This window comes from Mustela erminea, chromosome 17, assembly GCF_009829155.1.
Source record: "Mustela erminea isolate mMusErm1 chromosome 17, mMusErm1.Pri, whole genome shotgun sequence".
Taxonomy (NCBI): Eukaryota; Metazoa; Chordata; class Mammalia; order Carnivora; family Mustelidae; genus Mustela; species Mustela erminea.
The window spans coordinates 45,884,368-45,906,005 of NC_045630.1; the positions used below are offsets into that span (position 1 = coordinate 45,884,368).

Sequence of the window (21,638 nt, forward strand, 5' to 3'; positions counted from 1 at the left end):
AAAAGTAATCTCTGTACCCAGTGTGGGGCTCAAACTCCCGACCCTAAGATCAGGAGCCACGTGCTCTAACCACTGAGCAAGCCCAGTGCCCCCAGCACAGCTGGTCCTGCACATGGTGTTAAGTACACTGAGGAGGTGTTAACTACACTGTTCCAGGAGGACCGGAACAGGAAGGCCAGCCAAGTCTGGAAAGGTGAGAGAGATGGCATGGCAGGGAAGACTCTGAATCCGCCCTCAGCCTGGCAGGAAGGGTGAAGGAGACAGGAACCAAGGCTCGGTGACGTTGAAATCCAAGCCTGCACGGGCCAGGTTCCTTCCTCCTTCCTATTGCTGCAGTTGATAGAGGGTGCTTGTTCCAACTTTTGGCCACATTATGAGCCCTTTGAGAAAGAGAATGCCCCCACTCTCCTGCATTCCATGTTTTCCCTACCCGCCACCCCCAAATTCCCAACAACTCTCCAATCCAAGGGGTAGCACATCCATGCCCAAGCGCCAATCATAGGTCGCGTACTGGTCTATGGCTCCATCTACTGGTGACACTGGGAACTGAAGCTGCCCACACAGGATCCCTATTGAGAAGGAAGCTGAGGATAATTTGAGAGAGATCTGATCCTTCCCCCTCCAGGAAAGATAAACACAGGCCAATGAAACATATAAGAAGCCTTTAATTTCATCACCATAAACATTATACTCTGATTGCTCACAAACAGTATAAAATATTTACTCCACTAAATAAATAAGACATAACATTATTGCAAACGGCACTTTAAACCCCCCAGAGATAAGACCTCCTTAGCCCAGGCAGGGGGTACTCCTGAGTTTCCGTGCGAGATTCCCCAAGCACGGATATGCCCTGGGGGCTGAGACGGATAAAAGCTCTTGAGGAGCCACACTCTGTGCTTCCGATCCTGGAACAGCCCCAGGGAGAGGGTTGTGGAGTCAGTGGGGAAACGGGGTGGAGGGGTGGGCAGCTCCTTCATCAGTCCAGCCCTGGAGAGAGCAGAGGGGAGTGGGGGTGGGGGGTGGGCTGGGCCAAGAGAGGAGGGGAGGCTAGGGAGGCTGCTGAGACCCGGAGCCCCCCCCTTCACTCACCCCCAGCTCCCCCAGTCTTGGGTAACATGATTTGGGATATCAGCTGGGTAAGCAGAGCTTCCAAGCTCCTGGGTTAGGCAGTTTTAGGGCCAGACTGATCACCCAAGGGAAGATGATTCTGGCAATGCTCAGCCCGATAAACCAGATGCCTCCCGGGGCCCACTGGCGATCTCACCTCTGAGACACCGAGATGGCAGAGCTGGGAATTGATTCCCCTCTACTTAGTTAAATAAATAAGTTAAATATTTAAAGGCCTGTGTCCCTATGATGGCAACATAGGGGCCAACAAGCCATGTCCTGATCAAATGTAGTTGTTGGGGGATGGGAGAAGGCAGTGCCATGCGACCAGGCGGCTTCCTCTCTCCCCACAAATAACTTTCATAGTCTCAAATACTGCAGAGGAGTTTCATACTAGAAACTTCCATGCAAGACAACATCAAAGGAATCTATGGGATAAGAGGGCTTGGAGATGAGAGACCAGGTGGTCGAGGTTACTGAGCTCTCCAAATCCCTTCTCTGGGTATGTCTTGACCAGGACACTAGCAGTTAACCCTGCCTGAGTCATCTCCCTGCAGAGTCCCGCATTCCAGTGCACGGAGCTAAGGAAATGCCCTACCCTTCTGGCCTCCCTGGAGAAATCCAGACTGAAGCCCGTTTGGACCAACAGTCAGCCAGCCCGGAAGACTGGTGGAGAGAGAGAGAGAGAGAAAAAGAGAAGCCCCAGTCCCCTACCTGTGCAGCTCTGCACCTCACCGCCACGGGGTGGCAGCAGAGAGCCACACCACTTTGGCAGGGACACACTGGAAGGCCCCCCCAGGGGGCCAACTGGATCCGCTTTGGGGGGTGGGGGAGGGGTTGGGACCCAGGGAGGCAGGGTCCTCGGTGGTGACCCTCAGTGGGTCACAGGGACTCTACACAGAGTATTTGGTCAAGTCACTCTTGTCAAATACCACCTGTGTAGCAAAATAAATGGCCACAAAACCAAGGCCCGCAGCCGACACCATGTAGGCAGTGACAGACTGGCTGAGCTGAACAATGGAGCCCATAAACAGGGACGGGGCCACCTGGGACAGCAGGAATGCACTGTCCAGGATGGCAAGGTCCAGGCAGATGCCCCGGCCCGGGATGACCCTGGTCTCAGGCGGCTCGCCCACCACCACCCGCATGGAGACGTCGCAGGCAGAGGCCCCACAGAGCACAGGTGAAGAAGGGAGGAGGCCGCCGCCTCCAGCACCCATGTGTCCATTGGGGAAGGGAGATCCGGGCTTGGGGCCAGGTGGAAAGCTGGGCATCAGGCTGTCCTCACTGGCACTGCTTCCGGCATCTCCTCGGTATTTGGGCAGGAAAACCTGGGGAGGAGGAAAACAGGAGAGGTAGGAATCCAAGCACAGGATCCCAGCTCTGAGAAGAGACCCCAGCATTCACACCAGAGGCCGGAAGAAGCCAGGCCACCAGCCTCAATGACAGCTGCGCAGCAGGCCAGACCCTCCTTCGTCCGGGGCTAATGAAGACTCTCCTTCCAGGGCAGGGCATGGGGGGCACAGATCTGACTCCAGAAGTCTAGGTCTCCTCTAGCCTCTCCTGGAACCAGTAAGGGGCCGACAAACTTCAGCTGCAGGTCAGGAAGAGAATGGAACCCCAAGGTAGAGGGAAAAGACAGAATGAAACAGGTGAGAAGAGAGACATGTAAGAACAGAGGAACAAAATCCAGAAACGGGACCCCTGAGGGCCCAAATGCCCACACAGGGGGTTAACCCTCCTACTTTCTACCCCTCACCACTCTGCCTTGGGACATACTCCCCAACCGCGCAGAGAGATGCTCTGCTCCCACTGGGGTCCCAGGCCGTACTGTGAGGCACAAGGCCCCAGACTCAGGACAGGGAAGGCCCAACAGACTCAGCCTGGAGGAAGAGAGGAACAAGAGGAATCTTCCAGACTCCTTCAGCCTAGCTGGGCTAATGTTGAAGCCCTTCTTGCTTCTTTCTCACTGTGTGCTAGAACCCCCTACTTAAGGATAGGGCTAGAATTCAGCCTCTATGTCCCTATGCCCACTAGCGCCTAACGTGGAAGGGTCCTTGAGTCGGCTGCACTGGAGCTGGGACCCATGGCAGAGCTCAAAAGGGACGCAGACAGCTCTTGGGGTGGCCAGAAGTAGGCAAGGCAAGTACAGACGGCATACGCGGCCAAGTGTGCCATCAACTGCTTCTTGGAGTGGGCGTCCCGGGACCTGTCCTCCCCGCCTGCCACCCCCGGAAAGACCAGTGAGCCTGGAGCCTCAAGAGGCCCCAAGGCTAGACACACTCCGAGGTCTGAGGGGAGGACCAGCCTGAGCATGTTCCCTGAGTGCAAGTGCGCATGCCCAAGCCTGGCATCCGGACACCAGCCCCAAGCCCCCAGCCGGGGCAGCAGCAGGATGAAGGCCAATGAAGGTCATCCGTGTGCTGACAGGGGCCTCAGGGACCAGGCTACCCCAAGCAAACCCTGGCCCCTCCGTCCACATGCCCCACCCCTGCAGCTGCCTATTCAATTAACCACCCTCCTAGCTAGCCATTTCTCCGCTACTTCACTCGCGTCTTCCGGCGGACAAACTTCCTCCCTATGGTCTGGACGCTCTAGGAGGGCAGGCCTGCCTCTCCTCCTTCAGGACACCCCAACTTCTTACCCTCTGGGCAGAGCTCTGAGGCCCGTGAAGGGGACAAATGTGACCACACAGCTTTGGTCGCGAGGCTTCCCACAGAATGGGGCCCCTGGAGGGGCTGGCTGGTGTGGGGCCAAGCAGGAAGGAGGCCCCCAACTTACAGCGGCCGGGTGAGCCGTGCCAGGTGCATCGGGCTCAGAGACCCGCCGTGGGGGCGAGGGAGGGGACAGAGGCAAAGGTGAGAGGCAGGAAAAGAAAAGAGAGAATTAGGCAGAAAAAGAAGATAAACCAGAAAGAGAAGGGATAGTGAGGACCCTTCTCCCTCTTGGAGACCAAAGCGGGGCAGGGCCCATCACAGTGCCCCTCCCCGAATAAAGACAGCCGTTGCCAAGGCCAGACTACCACCACTCAGGGCGGCTGAAGCCAGGAGCCCAGGAGGTCATCTGATCAGCCCCAGCACCACCTCTGCCTAGAACAACCCAGCCCACACTGAGCGCCTCCTCCACTAGCCCAATTCTTCTGGATCCCCAAAGAAGGAGTTAACATTTCCTGCAATTATCCACTCAAGTGCTTTATAGCCCTGACACCAGGAAGTCATTCCCAGAATCTAATCTACACCCTCCTTCCGTGCAGCCCACGTCTCTGGCCCAGGGCTACACGGCTTCCTCTCCAGTCAAAGAAGGACTTCTCGCTCTCCAGCTCTCCAGCCGGACACTGGCCAGGCTCCTCCGGCTGCCCTCCGCCCCCGCCCCACCCAGCGGCCAGCGTGAGTACCTGCTTCTCCCGGTGGTAGAGGGAGGCCAGCGTGTAGGGCAGGATCTGCAGGGCGGAGAAGGTGAAGCCGGTGAGGGCAGCCGACGTGGTCACCACGGCCACGCTGCGGGACAGGCACATGGTGCCGGCAGCCACGGGGAAGGCCACCACGCTGGCCAGATAGACGGCCCGGGTGCCGAATCGCTGCACCAGCCGGTCCATGACCAGTGAGAAGAGCAGGGACACTGCGCACTGCAGGAACAGCCCCAGGCTGCCCATCCGGACCCCTGCGGGGTGGGGGTGGGGGGAGAAGAAGTCGGCCGGAGCAGGAAGAGGCTGGTACAAACTGGGGAGGGCTCAGAACTGTGGCCAGGCCAGATCCGCCCCCCCCCCCCCATCAGCCCACCCGACTGCCACACGTGCAATCTAGGTTCCTCCAGGCAGGCCGTTAGATGGTGCGGTCAAAGCCTCCAGCTAAGGGCAGGGGACCACACCCTGAGGGTTGCTCGGGGCCTCAGCTAGTGCTCGGCTCTCTAAGACAGTACGAGGGAACCCAAAGACAGCTCTGCACTTGGCTCCAGGACAGAGCTCGGGAACGCTGAGCTGAAGGTCTGGCCAGGGAAGGGGGAGAGTCTACAGGGGGAGCAGAGGGCACATGACAGTTGGGGCCAGGTGGACCCGAGACACAGCCTGGACTCCTCTGCCCTCTCTGTTCCTTAACTAAGCTGAGCCTTTTCTTCTGGCAAATGAAAGCAATGACTCTGTGGCCTGAGGTGCTGTGACCGCAAGCCACTGTGGCGGCCTCGTGCACAGACAGGCCCATTTTCCTGACCAGGATATCGGGAACAATCGGGAACCCACATGCACAGTAATGGGCCTGGCTCAGACTGCACAGACTGCGGGCCTCCCCTGACACGGGGCCGTCCCCTGCAGCTGGAGGTGGGGGGGATCTCTCACAGCAGCCCCCTCCTCACCCCTCATTGCGGAGGCCTTACCTTCATCATAGTGTCTCCGGGCCTCGGTGCCCGGCTCAGCCCGGGGCACACCCTGGTACAGCCCCTCGCCCACAAAGTCCGTGTAGAACAGCGTGAAGGTCATGAAAGCCATCCAGCTGCACAGCTCAGCCACAAATAGTCTGCGCAGGGTGCGAGGTACACGGCAGCAGAGCTGGTGCAGCCGGGGAAACAGCGCGCCCAGGCTCCGGAAAGCCAGGTGGGTGTGGCACGGGCAGCAGTGCGGCCCCGGGGGGACAGCCAGCCCTTCCGCCGGCTCAGCCGGACCCAGCGCGGCCTCCTCGGCCACAAACAGCGTGGCCGCCACGCAGGTGAGGAAGATGACAGTGAGCAGGCCGAAGAGGCATTCCTCCTGGGTGCCCAGGTAGGGGGCCAGGGCGCTGGCGTCCCAGTCGATCGCAGGCAGGAGGTAGCCCAGGCAGCCCCCAAGGCTGATCATGAAGGCGTAGACGGAGAAGGCCTGGCGACAGTGGTCTGGGTCCCGGAAGAGGTCGGAGAGCAGGGCCTCCAGTGGGGTGAAGCACACCTGGCCGCAGAAGTCCAGCAGCCCCACGCCCAGGATCAGCAGGGCCAGCTCCAGGGGCCTGGCATCCGGGCACAGCAGCCCCGCCAGCCAGCCGGCCCTCGGGATGAGGAAGAGGCTCAGGAGGACGCCCAGGGACAGGGCCCATATGAAGGGCCTCCGGCGACCGTAGCGCCCACGCCAGTGGTCACTGGCCGAGCCTAGGAGTGGGACCGAGATGAGGCCCAGCACTGGACCAATGCCTGCAGGAAGGACACGTCGTATGAGCCACAGGCTGCAGCCCTCAGGAGTGGTGGGGAAGGGAGACCGAGCTCCTGGAGGAGGACGGAAATGACCACCACATGCAGGGCCACTTCTTTGCTTGACACGGTATGGGGTATGTCACGCAGATTCTAGGTTCGCCCTCGCAGACAGGACCACTTAACGCCGCATCCTCAGATGGGCACAATGATACACGGAACAACCGGTAAGTGAGCCTGAAGCACAGGGGCCAAGGGAGAGGTGGGGGGCACGAGGTGGGGTTTCAACAGGCAGTGTGACCCCCACCCCCAGCCCAGCATCCTGGGAGCCACCCCAGGGCAACCTCTTGCCTTCTGTGGCTTTTACAGAACACATCCGCAGTCAGGGCCCAGCCTGGGCCCTAGGGGATAAGAAAGAGCCCTAGCTGAGAGCCCCTGATCTTCCTAATCGGTAGCTAGCCCTCCAGCCTGCCTAAGTCACCCAACTGCTCAGCAGCCTCCATGACTGATGAAGCGGGGGACTCCAAAGGGTATTGCAAGGATTAAATGAGTAACAGATAGAAAGGGCTGAACTAAGGGAAGAGCCGTGTCTGCTACGTGCCAGGCACTGTGTGAGGGTCTGGGGTATTGAGGGGACCATGGAATGTCCCTGTGCTCTTTTCCTGCTAGGCACCCATTGCCCCACCCCTGCCCACGGTCACCCATCCACCCAGCAGGGCCCAACCTGCTGCCTCCACTGGCTCTTCCTGAGCCAGCAGCCGCCTCTCCCTCTTTGGGCAGAGGCACCGTCACCCTGCCTCCTGGGTGTCATGGACCCGCAGCAGGAGGCAAGGAGGCTGTGCTGCACTCACCGAGCACCATGGTCATGAACTTCTCCTCGACCCCCACCTCCAGCAGCAAGGGTGGCACGTAGGTGATGCCGGCGGCCAGGCACACTTCCAGGCCGAAGGTCAGCAGGTTGACCAGCAGGAGCTGGGCTTTCCGGTGCCGCAGCAGGCGGCCGGCCCACAGCCTCTGGACCATGGTGGGCTTCACGCGCTCCCCGGCTGCCGTGGCTCGGCCCTGCTCCAGACGCCCAGGCCTCTCCTCCTTGCTGCCACTGAGTGCCCCGGCCTCTGCCAGGAGCCCATTTCTGCCAGCCTTCCGCGCAGGTCCGGCTCCTCAGGCCACGCTACACGCCTGTGGGTGCGGGGAGCCTCGGTGGGGACATAGCTCATCCCTCAGATCCTGAAAGCACAATAACAGTCAAACCCAGACTGTGCAATCCTGGGAACCAGGCCTCTGGGATTTGCTCTGAGTTCTCTGAATCCTGTTCACTCCCAGGCTGACAATGGAGTGGCCGTGCCACCCCTGCTGCCAATCAGGAAATGCATGTTAATATTAGCCTAAGGCTGACATAACTAATAAGGTAAATATCATTTTTAAACCTCAGCACACTCCAGAGCCAAAGAGATGTCCATTTTTCTCTGTTTTGGACTATCTTTGCCTTTGCCCTTGCCTGCCGGTATGGAAAAAAGAAAAAAAAAAAAAATCAGACCAATTGAATTCCCAGTTCCCCAGGCCCTGTTATCAAGGTGCCTCTGGAGACCCTCTGCCGGGCCTGGTGTGTTTGCTTTTCTCTCTCCACTTCCCAAAGCTGGGCTGGTCAACTCCCCTCTGTTAGGAGCAGCGCTTCCTATCCCGAGCTGCTGGCCACAAGCCACGTTGCATCATAACCCCGGCCCCCAAGAACGAGGACAAGGGGGTGGGGAGGGCGGGGAGGCTGTGGTTTGTTGGGTTGAGTTTTAACCTGTCATTGAAACCACTTAAAGAGGGCGCCCCTGGAGGACCTTGGCCTGCAAACCTCTTCCTGGAGTCTCTCCGTGGAACGTTCCCACGTGGACTGCCCAACTGTCACGGGACAGGGGGGCCTGCTCCCAGGTCCCCACCTTTCAGGGGCACCGAACGGCACCAGCCCGTATAGACACCCATAAGCGGGCGCTGCTGGAAGGCCCCTCCACTTTCCAGAAAGCCCTTCTCTGCTCCCCAGATGGTTCCATTCTCAGCAGAGATGTCCCCACGGCCCTCCCCACTAGGACTGCCTCCTGGGCATAGAGACCCCATTGGGGCAGCCACACCACGCTGTGCCCCCCCAGCCCCAGGCAATGGGCCTCCAGCTCTTGCTTCCTGACAACAGGACCCAAGGCGGTCTGCTCTGTTTAGGGGCGACCACGAAAGAGGGAAAATCAAGTCAGTCACAAAGAGAAGTAGAGAAGGTGGGTCTTCCTGAGAAAAGTCCCCTAACTTGTCATTCATTCCTCCCAAAGAGGTGCGGACAGAGCTTCCTGCCACTCCCAGTGGGAGTCTAGATGCCCTCCCCTGCCTCACCAATTCACCCCCACAAAGGCCCAGGAATAGCACTGGGTCCACAGTCCCCAGGGCCCCTCACCCACAGTGGCCTTGGGCGCTACAAAGCCTGTGGTAGGTGCTCTCTGAAATACGCCACAGGGAAATCAGGTGGCTGCCAATCCGGGGAAGATGCGTCCTTCCCATAACTGCTTTCCAAGCCCTAGTAGACCAGAAAGGAAGGCCAGGCAACTTGTGACCTCTTCCCCAAAGCTCTACTCACCCTGACGATCCACTTTGGGAAGGGGCATGCACTCCTATGGGGGTGGCACGGGGAGGAGTGTAAAATAGGGGGTGGCATGGCTGGGAGGGGCCACACATCAGTCCCCGCTGGGCAGTTCTGAGCCACGCTCCTCCCCTGCTGCAGCAGCCCTGGGGAAGCCAGGTGCCTGCACACAGACCAAGATAGGGTGCTGTACTCTCCAACCTGGAGGGTGGGGTTCTGGGCCAAAAGGCTTCCAGCCCATTCTACTCCCCGCCCCCAGTCTGGGCAGGCCCTGGACATTCACCTGCTGTTGGGTCCTCCCTGAGCAAACAGACTGTCAGACCCAGACTCACCCACGACCTGCCCACATTCCCAAGCTCTCATTGCTCCCTGTGGTTGCAAGTAAATTGCAGTCCTGTGACAAAACCAGGCACCCCGCCTGCCTCCTTCCCTCCCTAAGCCGGCCCCTTGCTCCCTGGAAGACGCAGGACACCCTCCTCAGCCCAAAAGAGAGAAAGACAAAAAGACGAAAGAGGGTGAAGAGAGGGCTTTCCCTTCTTCAGTCCAGATAGCTCAGGAGGGGCCTCCCCCTCCCTCCTTTCTCCTGCCCCTTCCCCTCTGCTGCACCAGGCAGCTGGGGGCTGGCCCAGGTGAAGAATTCATTCAAAGGAATTGGGTAGGAGGTGGGCAGGCTCAAAGCCCAGCGAGCGCCTCTCTGTTCTTAGGTTGCTAAGCCCATCCTCACTCTTTTGACTTCAACTGTGCTCCAAGGTCCAGGGCACTCTTGCCCCACCTAGACTAGAGTTGATTCTTCCCAGCCCAGAACTGCCTAAGGAATTCCAAGCCCATAAGACGATTCTTCCCTTCCAAAGATCCCCCTCCTGGACGTTCCCCAGAGCCCCAGTCCCACCCCACAGCATCCCCACTCCGGGGTCCTCAGGGTGGAGGGCACCACAAAAGACTCCCTCAGTGCTAACCGGCCACCTGCTGTCCCTCCAGGGCAGAAGCACAGAAGCCCAGGTCCACAGCAGTGGGGAGGCAAGTGGTTCCCTGCCACTTTCCCACTTTCATGGCCACCCCTCCCTCCCGCAGCCCGAGGACGCGCTGCCCAGCAAAGCTTCTAAGTGACGGATGACTGTCAGCCCCCGTTTGGGGCACCCCCTGTCTTCCTCAGGAGTGCAGGCACGGAGACCAAACTCAATTCTCCCCAGTACCCCGCCTGTCCCACTGCTCCTGGAGCACTGGGCCCATCTGGCAAACAGAAGATCCACCGGAAGAGCGGGCCTCCTCTGGAGACTCACCTGGTAGGGAGGAGGCAGGAAGAGGAGGGCAGCGGGGTACCGAGAGGGGACTGTGGCCTGACCTCCGGAAAGGAGCAGCAGCCTTCGGGGAGGACAAGTCCTTCTCAAGTTCTAGGTATCTGTCCTCCAATGACAGGACAGCAAGAAGGCTGGGAGAAGCCCAAGACCTCCAGGAACCTCCATGGAGCTCTGCCCCAGGCCATCTTTCCTCAACCCTGGGGGAGCAGAACGCAAGCCCGCTGGGCCTGGTCAGTGAGCCCAGCCCCGGAGCAGCAGCCCTATGGGCAACCTTCCTAGCTCCCTAGCATCTGCGAAACGTTTTCCCCAAGAAGGCTCGGCAGAAAGCAGTGTGGGGGTCGGGGGTGGGCAGCGGGATAGATGGGAAAGTCCGAAGGGCCCCCCCATCCCCACCCCCACCAGGGAAATCCTGGCCAGACCCCCGGAAGGGGCAACTCCTGAAGTTTCAAACGTGGTGAGGGGACCCACAGCCCACTGGGCAGGAAGCCCCACGCTGGGTTCGGCCACAGGCGAGCGTGGGGAAACGAAACTGAGCAGCAAGAACAAACTTGGCCTGAACTTTCTCCAAAATTCAAAAGACAGAGTGAAGGCGGCGGGAGGAAAGGCGAGAGCCCACTTCTGGTGGCTCCCTGCGGGAAGGGAGGGTCAGAGGGACGCATAAAGAGGCCTTTGAGGGCTTTCAAAGGGGCTCCTGCCCCCCTCGCGCCCGAGGTGGGGCTGGGGGAGCAGATTCCCTGCGCTGACGGACAGAGGCCAGAGGAGCCGGGCTGCAGCCCGCCGCGGGCCAGTGTCAGGCCGCAATTCTATGGGCTCTTTATGCAGAAACCGGCGTTCCCCACCCGCCCAGGCACATCAAACAGCTCGGCCCCCACCCACCCTGACCCCAGCAGCTCGGCGACCCTGCGCCCTCCCGCCACACTCATAAAGCCGCCCGGCTTTCCCACACGCTCCTCTACCCCTCACAGCCCCCAGGCGGCCCCTCCCGTGGAGAAGGAAACGGGGTGGGCTGGGCTCCCTCCAGGAATAATGACTGGGCTGCAGGAAGGGGGTGGGGCCACTCCTGGCCAGGCTCCCCCACACAGGAAGGGGGGACCCCCATTCCCCCACACCGGACTGGCTCCTAGGATCTCATTCCAAACCGAGCTCTCCCAGTTCTCTCAGCGCTCTAGGCTGGGGGCACGGAAGAGGACTGGGGCGTTCACCAACCCCGCATCCCCGTGACCCAACCCCTTGCCTCAGCCCCAGGGGACCAATGTCCTTGGCCTTTACTGGTAAGACCTAGCACACTCCCGAAATGCGCTCTGCCCTCCTGGGGCCCAGTGCCACCCCCAGAAAGAGGCCGTGCTGGCCAGCCAGGGGCCCTGCAAATGAGCATCCTTTGAGGCGCCGGCTCTCACTACAGCCCCAGGCCGGGACGGGGGCTCTGGGAATTGCTACCTGGGCAGCTGGGGGAAGGGCGGCACACAGGACACAGCGCCTGGGTCATGCCTTCACACCCACATTCGGTCTTGGATTCTCGGGCTCAAACTTCGCAAGAGGGGCGGGTCCGCTCTCCCCCACCCCACCCTACAAAAAAGGCAGCGATCTGAAGAAAGAGGCCAGGCCTGGGCTACGCAGGGCGCCCCCAGCCACCTGACCGCTCAGCTCGGGATGCAACCTCTCCATCTCGAGGGAATGGGCAGAAAGGAGGAGGGGGAGGGCTGCAGCGAGGGGAGGAGGGCCCCACCCCTGGCCCAGACTGGCTCCCCAGCTCCGGCCTCCCCCAGGGCCTAGGGGCCAGGGATTTGGAGATGGCCCTGCTGCGCTGCCTTTTCTTCGCTCGGACTGGAAGCCTTCTGCTTAGCAGCTTGTCAGAGAGAGCGAGGGGGCTGCAGGCCGGGACACAAAGGGGGATTAGGGAGAAACCTCTCGGCCTGCAGAGTAATCCATCAAACTCTCTCCCGGCTGCCAGCACTGGCCCCTTCCCACTCAATTCCCCTTCCAGCTGCCGCGGCCCCCCCACCCCCTCCGGCTCCGGAGCCCTGTCACTTCGGGCAGCACAGAGAATCCCAGGCCCTGGGGGGGCAGAGGGGGCACAGCGCAGACACTGGGAAAGGGGCAACGGCCCCCTCCCCCCACTCACCCCCAATGTGTGAAAACCCAACAGGTGGCAGTGGCTTGGAGGAAAGTTGCTTTTGTTGCCCTGTCTGAGAGCCCCAGTCCCGCTTCTGAAAGGAAACAAATGCGAAGAGGTTGGGGGAAGGGGAGGGGAAAGGCCCGGCGGGCAGGCAGTCCCCAGAGCCCACTCTCCTCTCCTCTCCCCTCCCCTCTGCAACCCAGTGACAGGAGTTCTGGGGCTGCTCTGACCCTCGCCATGGCCGGTCAGTCCGGGCCAGCCCAAGTGGAGGTGAAGCACCTTCCCAAGGGGTCACCTGGCAGTCCCGCAGTGACCTTCTGCACAGACACACATCTGGCTCCAGGCAGAGACCTCCCAATCAGACTTCCCTTCGGACAACAGTGGCGGCCAAGGGTCACACCAGGTCACCGTGACCAAGTGCCCTCCGACCCCAGGCGATCAGTTACTCTTCACCCTCGAGCTCTCTTCTACCCCCCCCCCACCAGGGGCCACCGGTCTTTGAACCCTGGGGGGTTCGGCAGGGTGCCCCTGCTGGTGGCAGCCTGATTTGGGTGTGCATGCCAGCTCCCCCACTCACATGACCTGGGTAGTGGCCCGCCGGACCCCGCGTGAGGTGGGGACCATGAGTACAGGCATTTGCAGGGCGAGGACACGGAGACGAACGCCATCCCCCTCGCAGAGACAGCTCGTGGAAGTTCTGGCGGGGGCACCTGGCAGAGGACTCTCTCACCCCCAAAGGGGAGCAGGGGGAGCAGCGGCTGTCAGGGCGGGACGGACTAGCAGCCCTTCTTCTCCGGCAGCATTCCCTCTCACCCACGTGCCGCCCACACCGCCCTCGCCGCCACTCACGCCCCTTTTGGCCCCCAGAGGCAGAGGAATGCCAGGAATGCAAATGCCTCCCCAGGTGCTGGCCCGGACAGGTGAGGAGAGGTCACTGCTGCAGACCTGGCGGTGGCGGAGGCTTGGCGGAGGCGGAGAAGGAGATGGAGGGTGGAGTCAACCTCCCCGGTTGTGGGACGAGGGTGGATCCCCTTGCAGGGACAGGAATCGCAGTGGCGGACAGCCGCTGTCCAGAGGTGTCTGGCATGTACTGGATACCTGACATGCCTTTCCCTCTAATTCCAAGCATTCGAAATGCTGCCAAGTGCTCTGAACTGGGAACCAGGACAGAATAGTCCAATTTCAACAACTTTTGCTGCTATATAGCCTGGACAAGCTGCTTTACACACACACACACATACACACACACACACACACACACACCAGGGACTCACAGGTGTAAAATGAGAACGAGTCTATATACGGTCTAAGGTTCTTTACAACTGAACGGCTAAGTGATCTCGTGCCCACCCGCCGCCCATGACACTCCCTGTCCAAGTCTCGGGTGTGGTGCTCTCCCTCGGGTAAGTGCTCACTGCCAAGGCCACATGGCACTGGGGAGGGGCTTTCACAGCCTTCCATGGTAGAGAGGCCAGCGAACCAGGTGGAGAGTGCCAGCAGTTAGCGGCCACCCAAGACTGAGCCAAGTAACCGAGACACCTGGGGGCAGAGTTGCCCTCTTCCCTACTCCCTTCCAGAGCTGGACTCCAATTGCCTGGCAGAAATTGGTAAATTCTTTCTCTACTTGGGCCACAAGAAATGCTTCCCTACAACGTGGGGTAGAGGTACCAAGAGATCCCCTGGTCCAGGGTGGGGAGAATGGGGAGCTTGGCACAGTCTCCAGGCCGCTGGGAAGTTCTCGGCCTCTGATGCCTTCTCAGTTCCTAGGGCCCCTGTGAAGTGAAACCTGAACAGCCTCCCTCCTAGTGAATTTGAACTTTGCCAGCCAGCCAGCCAGACCGGGCAGCTCTCCTCATCCCGCACAGCCAACCCTTGCCCCCGCCCTGCAGACTGGCCTCCCTCAGGAGGTGGAAGCACGCAGACAAGAGGCAGGGGATGGAGGGTCTGGGCAGACCTACGGAGGAGCAGAACCCCCGGCTGGGAGGAAGGACCAGGATGCTGGTCCTAGCTCTGCGATGTCCCACCTCTAAGGTCTCAAGTTCAACGGTCTCAGGCCCTTTCAGCCCTGATATCCTACAGTCTGTGACCAGTCCTATTTATCATCAGAAGGCTCTGGGCCAGAGCCAGCCCTATGAAAATGTGTTCTCAAAACCCCAGTCACTCAGTAGTGAGCAGGGTGCAGAGGGTTTCCAAAAAGGACTCTTTTATTAAAGAGTCCTAGTTTGCCCACGCTTGAAGGAAGTATGCCTCAGTGCCTGCAACCTAAGCTCCCCCAAAGGACCGTCAAAGAGTACAAAAATTAACTGGCTCACTCGTTCACCCACCCACCCATCCAATGCTCGCTGAGATCCAATTACGGGCCAGCCCACCATGAAGGTGCGGTGGATACAGAGACCATGGCCTGCAGCCCCCTTTGGGAATGCTAAGACCCAAGTCCCTAGAGTTGGGGGCCCGCGGTGTAGGGCATGACCGGTTCTCCCAGGGCTTCCTGGAGGAAGAAGCCATGATGCAGAGCCTTGAGCAGGTCAGACCTATGCAGGAAAGGGCAGATACCTGCAAAACACAGCCACGAGAGACTGGTACTTCTACACACACCAACCTGTCCTTTTGGCCCCTCCCCGGTGAGGCATAGTGGCAAGAACACCAGACCCAAAATCGTGGCAATGGGTTTCAATCTCAGATCTGGACCAAGATGGGGAAACGTATCAGCCCCGGGGCTGATTTTCCTTCCAAAGTATGGCCATACTCCAGTTACTTCCTCCGACACATCCTTATTCACCTGACTCCTGTCCAGCTCAAGTCCGAATATCCTCTAGGGCTCCCTGGAACCCAAGCCGTCAAGGATCCCCTCTTTCAGGGGCACCTGGGTGGCTCAATCCATCAAGTGTCTGCCTACAGCTCAGTCTAGGGATCAAGCCCTGCATCCAGCTCCTTGCTCCTTGGGGAGCCTGCTTCCTCTCCCTGCCACTCCCCCTGCTTGTGCTCTCTCTCTCTCTCTCTGTGAAATAAACACATAGATACAATCTTAAAACAAAACAAAAAAAGGATCCCCTCTTTCCTCCAAAACTTACTGCACTCAACAGGCAGCTCTCAGCGCTGGATGCTGCCAGTGGTCCTTCCAGTCTCCTTCCCTAACCTCTGCCCCATCAGCCCTTCAGCTCCTGGAAAGCAAGGACCACAGTCCCCGTCCAGGACCTAGAAGGAGGAGTCCTCAACAGAAGGCCTTTAAGTGAGGCTGAATCAGGATTCCTGTCTGCTGCAACATGAACGGCCTGCCAGGGATTCAGGCAGGGCCACGCTCGAGGTATCTGAGAGCCCAGCTCTTTGCAGCGACAGGAGCCAGGAGCAGGAAGCTAGATTGTCACATCCCTAGAGATGGGCTGTGCGGTTCCAGCTCGGAAACTATTTGTGCCAGCTCAAAAGGATATTCGAGATTAGAGGCTGGGTGAGAGGTAACAAAGAGCACTGGGGAAGGAGGGAATTGTCTCTGGCTCCTGAGGGCAAGGATCCTGCTGGGCATTGGGTCTGGCCTGAAACTGGTGACCGAGGGACAATGGGACTATGGGCCATGGGACGAGATGCTGCTCTCCAACCCATTCTTGCTGGCTCATCCCAGCTTCCCGGAGAGAATCATCTCCCAAATCAACAAAGAAGGGGAAGGGAACAAACACGTTCTGAGCCCCTGGCCTGTGCAGGCCCTCTGCAAAACATGCCTATCTCGTGTAATCCCCAGGGTAACATTGCGCGGTGAATATTATCCTCGCCATTTTATAGACACGGACGCCACGGCCAATCGGTGAGGCAGGCCCGTCTCCAACATCAGAAGCAAGAAGCCCTACAAGTCATTCGGGGGCAATGGCAAAACTGTGGACTTCTTCCCATGGAGGAGGAAACATAGACCTCATAGTAGGAAAAGGGATTAAATAGGAAGTTCTGGCCAGATGTCAGGACCACCCCGTGACAGCTCGGTCAGCTCCTGCCCCCCAGCAGGGACACTTAATACACTAGACAAAGCTCCACACTCCAGCTCCAATGCTGGGAGTCAAGTGGCATCAGTGATCACGATGCTGGGCCTGGCACCAACTGGTCCAGCCTCTGTCCTTGCTGCTCAGCAAACAGGGCCACTGACTATTCAAAGAAAGGCAAGCTGGGTTTTTCTTCTGGCCATCAGAAAGCAAAGGGCTTGGGGGCCGGGTGTGGGGGAGGAACAGAGTAGAACCCCATCTTCAGTATGCCCCCTCTTCCTCATATGGTTTCCCTAAAAATCACAGCAAATAACCTTTCTGCAGAAGAGGCTCTTAATCTTTCAAGATACATATTCACCTCTATTATCTCCTGGTACTCTCGCCCACCTTGAGGAGATAGGCAGGGCCGGAGTTTCTGGACTGATTAAAAAACAAGTCACGCACAGTATTGATGGAGAACAGGCCAGGATGTCCAGTCCTGGTGTGTTCTTTGCTCTAGACCACAAGTTCAACAGCAAGTAGGTCATTCACAGTTTACATATAATTATATATGGTCTCACTCCCCTGCTCAGAAACTCTGGTTTCTAAGCATAAACCACAAATATTGCCTCCACTGTCACCCGATAACAACAGCTGACATTGATCAGGCTCTGTTACACCCCCTGCGGCCATGGGAGCTCCACCTGTATCAGCTCCTGCAACCCTCAGAATCCGGTGACGCGGTGCCTTACAGAGGAGGAACGGGAAGCATAGAATAATGAAATAACTTGCACAAGAGGAAACGGGGTTGAAATCCGGGCACCTGGGTGCCGGAGGCCAGTCTCTTCACTAGTTATACAGACTCCCTGAGGTCGGGGAGACCTTGCTCCCAAAGAAACAAGAGCAGAACCCAAGCATGGAGTCCCAGGCTGGGTGTTGCTGTCCATTTGGTCCTGAGTAATAGACATAGTAAGTACTAGCTAACGTTTATTGACCACTTACTATTACCTAAGGCACAAAGTCCAGTGCTCTGTATGCATGATTTAATAAAGCTCTACATTTTTCCTATTTTACATATTATAGACCGTTAGCTATTTACATTTAAGAAACAAACAAACAAAAAAAAGCTACAGGGCACCGGGCTGGCTCAGTCAGAAGAGCATGCAACTCTTGATCTCGGGGTCCTGAGTTTGAGCCCCAAACTGGGTGTAGAGCTTACCTAAATAAACTTAAAAAAAAAAAAAAAAGCTGCAAAGTATTGCCATTATCAGCCCCATTTTGCAGCCAGGGATATGGAGGCTTTGAAGATGTTAAGTAACTCACCCAATGTTTCCATACCCAAGAGAGCAGCCAAGGTAGAAAGCCTGTCTTTCTGACAATCTAGTTTCTTTTTTTTTTTTTTTTTTTTAAAGATTTTATTTATTTATTTGACAGGCAGAGATTACAAGTAGGCAGGCAGAGAGAGAGAGGAGGAAGCAGGCTCCCTGCCGAGCAGAGAGCCCGATGAGGGACTCCATCCCAGGACCCTGAGATCATGACCTGAGCCTAAGGCAGAGGCTTTAACCCACTGAGCCACCCAGGCGCCCCGATAATCTAGGTTCTTACCCATAATGCTGTGTTGTGGGTTCTAATGATCCAAATGATGGTACTTAATTTCACTTTCAGCGTCCTCAGACCATCCCCACGTTTCTGCCTTGTCCCTCCAGAGCCCTGCCCAGGCTGCGAGACGGGCCTCCACACCAACCCGCCACCACCTGGTGGCCTGGAAGGACTTGGGTGGGCCACCGAGAATCAGGAGCAGCTCTTTCTCCTCCTCCTTCGGGATAACCTGAGAGCCAGGAGGGGCAGGGAAGTTCACCACAAGCTCCACGAGGAAATAGGAAAACTTCCCCTCACACACCCCACACACATACTCTAAGTGGGGCCTGTATGTCCACAGCTGTACATTCAGCCACAGCTGTATTTTCCTCTTCAGACTCATCCTGCTGACTCAAACTCCATTTTTCTAAGCACCTTTAGAAAAACAGAGTCCTGGCTCCATGACAGGCCTGGGGGGAGGAGATAAGGGAGGAATGAGGGGATGGGACCCATCCAACAGAAGGGCCTGTGACCTCAAATACCGCACGCAGCACTCACTCCCTAGGAGAAGCTGGGCTGCACATTTCCCGGGGCTTCCCTTGCTGCCTGTCCCTCCCGGGCCTTCCCTTCCCCACCCCCAAGGCCAGTCTGCTCCCCAAGCCTTGGACAGGTGAGCCCCACACCAAGGCTGCTTGTTCTGAAAGGAGATCTGCTAGGTGCCTCAGGAAAGGGGGCCAGAGGCCGCCCGGGCCTCACCCCCAGCCCCGAGCAAGGCTTCCAGGAGCAGAGGTGAAGGTGGCCCTGGGCCTAGGTGCCCAGGCTGTGCCCCGTGGCAGACTGCAGGGCAGCAAAACAGCAGCTGGGCTATTCTTAGTGTCCGCTCCACTGGGATCAGGTCCGTGTAACAGCTGAAGGGCAAGTCCTCACCAGGTACCCACGATGCCAAACCCCTCCCAACCCCAACTCTGGCCCCTGGAGAAAGGAGGAAGCCGGGAGGCACGAGCAGCCCTGGGGGTGGAGGAAAAGCTGAGCAAGTCAAGAGTGTCTGTGAGGAAGATGGAAGCTGATTCAGAGGTCAAGGGCAAAAGCAAGTCACTGGGGGTTCGTGCGCTTCAGGGGAGCAGAAGACTAGGCGAAGGGCTGGCTCGCACTCAGGAGAAACGCCGCAGGTCCCAGTGAGCTCCTCCAGCAGGCCATGCCACTGCCTAAGCCCAGAGTCCTGAGAAGCCAGCGCGGATGTCCAGGTACCATCTCATCACACCTGTTTGCTGATTTCAGCACTGTCACCGTCCCTACCGGAGGCCCCCTGGGGGCGCGGAGAAAAGGGCCTCTCCTTTTCCTCCCTCCCGCCCCCGCAAGGATGACCGAGGCTGCGGGGCAGGGGGCAGAGGAACCCACACACCCACACACTCCAGCCTCAACTCTCTGCCCGGAGCCCGGCCCCAACACTAGCGTCCGAGATCGCTCGGTCACCTCTCCCTCCCTTCTCAACCCCCGCACCTCAGCCCAAGCAAGCTGGCCCGAGCCCGGGGACCCCACGGCATCCCGGCCGCCGGCCTCTTTCCCGGCTCCCCAGTCCCGGACTGTGCGCGCCGCGGTGACTCATCCCGTCCCTTTCCGGCGAAGCCGCGACAAGGGAAGAAAATAAATGCAACTTTCCAAAGAAAACTCTGACGCTGGAGCTGCAACAGGAGCGAGCGGCCGGTCCGCCCGCCGTCCGCCCGGCCCCGGGCTCCCGGGAGGGCCCGCTCCCCGCCCACCCGCCGCCGGGCCCGGGACAGCGGGCGACCCGGCGCTCCAGCCCAACCCGCCCTCCGCGGAGGAAAGCCCGGCTCTGCGGGGACCGAGCGGCAGGACAGAGGGAACGCGCCCGGGGCCCGCCACCTCCCCCGGGAGTAGCGCGGGGCGCGGAACACGCCACCCCGCGGAGCTCCGCCGCGCGGCCCCGCTCCCTCCCCCGCGCCGGAGGGTCCCCTCCCCCGGGAGAAGAGGGGGCGCGCGCCTACCTGGCCGAGGTGTGCGGCTGTCACCCGGGGCCGGCGCGCGCGAGCTTGTCCCCCCCGCCACCTCCCAACGCGCGCCAGCCGGGCCGCTTTTAAATCTCCAGGTTGCTCGGCGGGGGGAGAGAGCATGCGCGCTGGGGCTGCGGGAGGGGGAGGGGCGAGGCGAGGCGAGGCGAGGCGGGTCGGGGGTGGGGGGTGCGGGAGGGGTGGGAAGGGGTGGGAAGGGGTGGGGCTGGTCCCGGGGGAAGAAAGCGGGAGGTCTCGGAGCGGTCTTTGTAGCCGCGACCGAGACGGGCAGCCCCCGCGTGGCTCCCCGCCTGCCCTGTCATTACCTAGGGCCGTGCACCGCCCCCTCGCCGCTCGCCACCAAAACATTTAGGTAGAGACTGCCCGGCTCCGCGGGGCACCTCCCCTCCCCGGAGCCAGTCTGCGACCATTACCCGCACGTGCTGTTCTGGCCGTCCGCCGGTCCGGGGGCGGAGCTGCACCCCACCCAGCCGGGACCAGCCGTTCGAAGGAGATGGCACCCTCTTCCCCCGGTCGCTCTTCCTGCCGTTCGCCACCCTCCGAAGCAGAAAGCGTTTCCTAACTCAGTCCTCAGTCCCTCTGTTTGAAGTTAAGAGCCGAATTTCAATTTGGTGTCCCCTGAAAGATGTGACCGGGGGAGAGGGAGTGAGGAGCTGAAGTGAAATGTCCCCTTTGTCGGCTGTTGAGCAAGTTCCCAACAGATCCCGTGTTTCCAGAAGGCCTTTGACAAGAGCAGAACAATGCAGGTGGGAGACACAGAACTGGAGGCCCAGGCTAGCCTTGGGGTGGGGGAGGCCCAGCTGTGCCTTTTTCCTTCGGGGCGTTGTATTGGGGTGGAGAGAAATCACAGGTGTGTGGTCTCTTCGCTTGAATACCACCGCATCACAGCAAGATGCCTCTGAAGGGGAGAACCTGGTTGGCTGTAGCCTGGACTGGACACCTGGGTCACTGGGACCCAGTGCAGGCCCTGTCACCAACCAGGTGTGATGGGAAGCAAGTCCCTTCCCTACCGGGGCTTCTGTAAGCAGTTGGCCAGAACATCTCTACCTGCACGGAAGCTGGGAGGCCAAGAAAAGTGGGAAGTACAGGAGGGGGCCAGGCGCAATGGAGAGCAGAGCAAAGTTGAGAACTTTCAAAGTCACTAGACACTTGGAAACTGTCTCAGCACTCATTCCTCCCAACAGGTGACCCTCTGGTGCCCCAGTGACTTTCCCAAGCCTTTGGCATACCCACGTTGCAGAGAGACTAGGGTAGAGTTCTGGGTCCCTGAGCTGGTGTCCCCTCTGCCCCAGAAAAGATGGCTGGAGTCAGAGGGAATCCCAGGTCAGCTGGAAAATTACAGAGCAGGAGAGAGTGGACGATGGTATTTTCCAGGCTTGGGGAAACAGTTCTAGGAGCAGGACAGACAAGTCTGTCCTGCCTCAGAGGAGAAGCAGCCCCTCTCTGCCCCCTTGACTTTTGGCCAGGAGCCGACCTGCTTCATGCCTTGTGCTTTGGGCGGTGAGCAGACAGCGTGGTCTGAGATCCTGGGCCCTATTCAGCAGTGGTCATCTTGAGTGAGTAAGTACAGGTGAACTTCTTTACCAAGCCAGGTAGAAGCCCTCGCCAAGGCCTGCCCACTGGGCACAGGGTCCCGCTGGGCCAGCTGCTATGAAGATGCTCCCTCCTTCTCTTTCTGCTGGTTCAGCCTCATGTCATGATAATAATAACTGACTCTTAACTGATGGTACCAGGTACTTTTCTGCATGCTGCCCATATCTTAGGTCACTCCTTCCTTATGACAATTGGAGACGCCAGTACCAT

The 21,638-nt window shown here is 59.1% G+C and overlaps 1 protein-coding gene across 5 annotated transcripts; it reads right to left on the reverse strand.

The window, feature by feature from the left end:
• Nucleotides 1-645: 645 nt before the first annotated feature.
• SLC45A3 (solute carrier family 45 member 3) lies at nucleotides 646-19,926 on the reverse strand. Of its 5 annotated transcripts, none has more exons than XM_032317942.1 (6): nucleotides 19,812-19,926; nucleotides 8,687-8,806; nucleotides 7,110-7,485; nucleotides 5,479-6,261; nucleotides 4,505-4,770; nucleotides 646-2,441 (listed from the first exon to the last, which is right to left on the reverse strand). In XM_032317942.1, the coding sequence occupies exons 3-6, from the start codon at nucleotides 7,279-7,281 to the stop codon at nucleotides 2,004-2,006; spliced, it is 1,659 nt and encodes a 552-aa protein (XP_032173833.1). In that variant the 5' UTR covers nucleotides 7,282-7,485; nucleotides 8,687-8,806; nucleotides 19,812-19,926; the 3' UTR covers nucleotides 646-2,003. The 5 variants fall into 5 exon arrangements, with proteins under 5 accessions (XP_032173833.1, XP_032173832.1, XP_032173831.1 ...); XM_032317941.1 differs by lacking the exons at nucleotides 8,687-8,806; nucleotides 19,812-19,926 and adding exons at nucleotides 12,290-12,374; nucleotides 12,866-15,162; XM_032317940.1 differs by lacking the exons at nucleotides 8,687-8,806; nucleotides 19,812-19,926 and adding exons at nucleotides 12,290-12,374; nucleotides 12,861-15,162.
• Nucleotides 19,927-21,638: the final 1,712 nt, after the last annotated feature.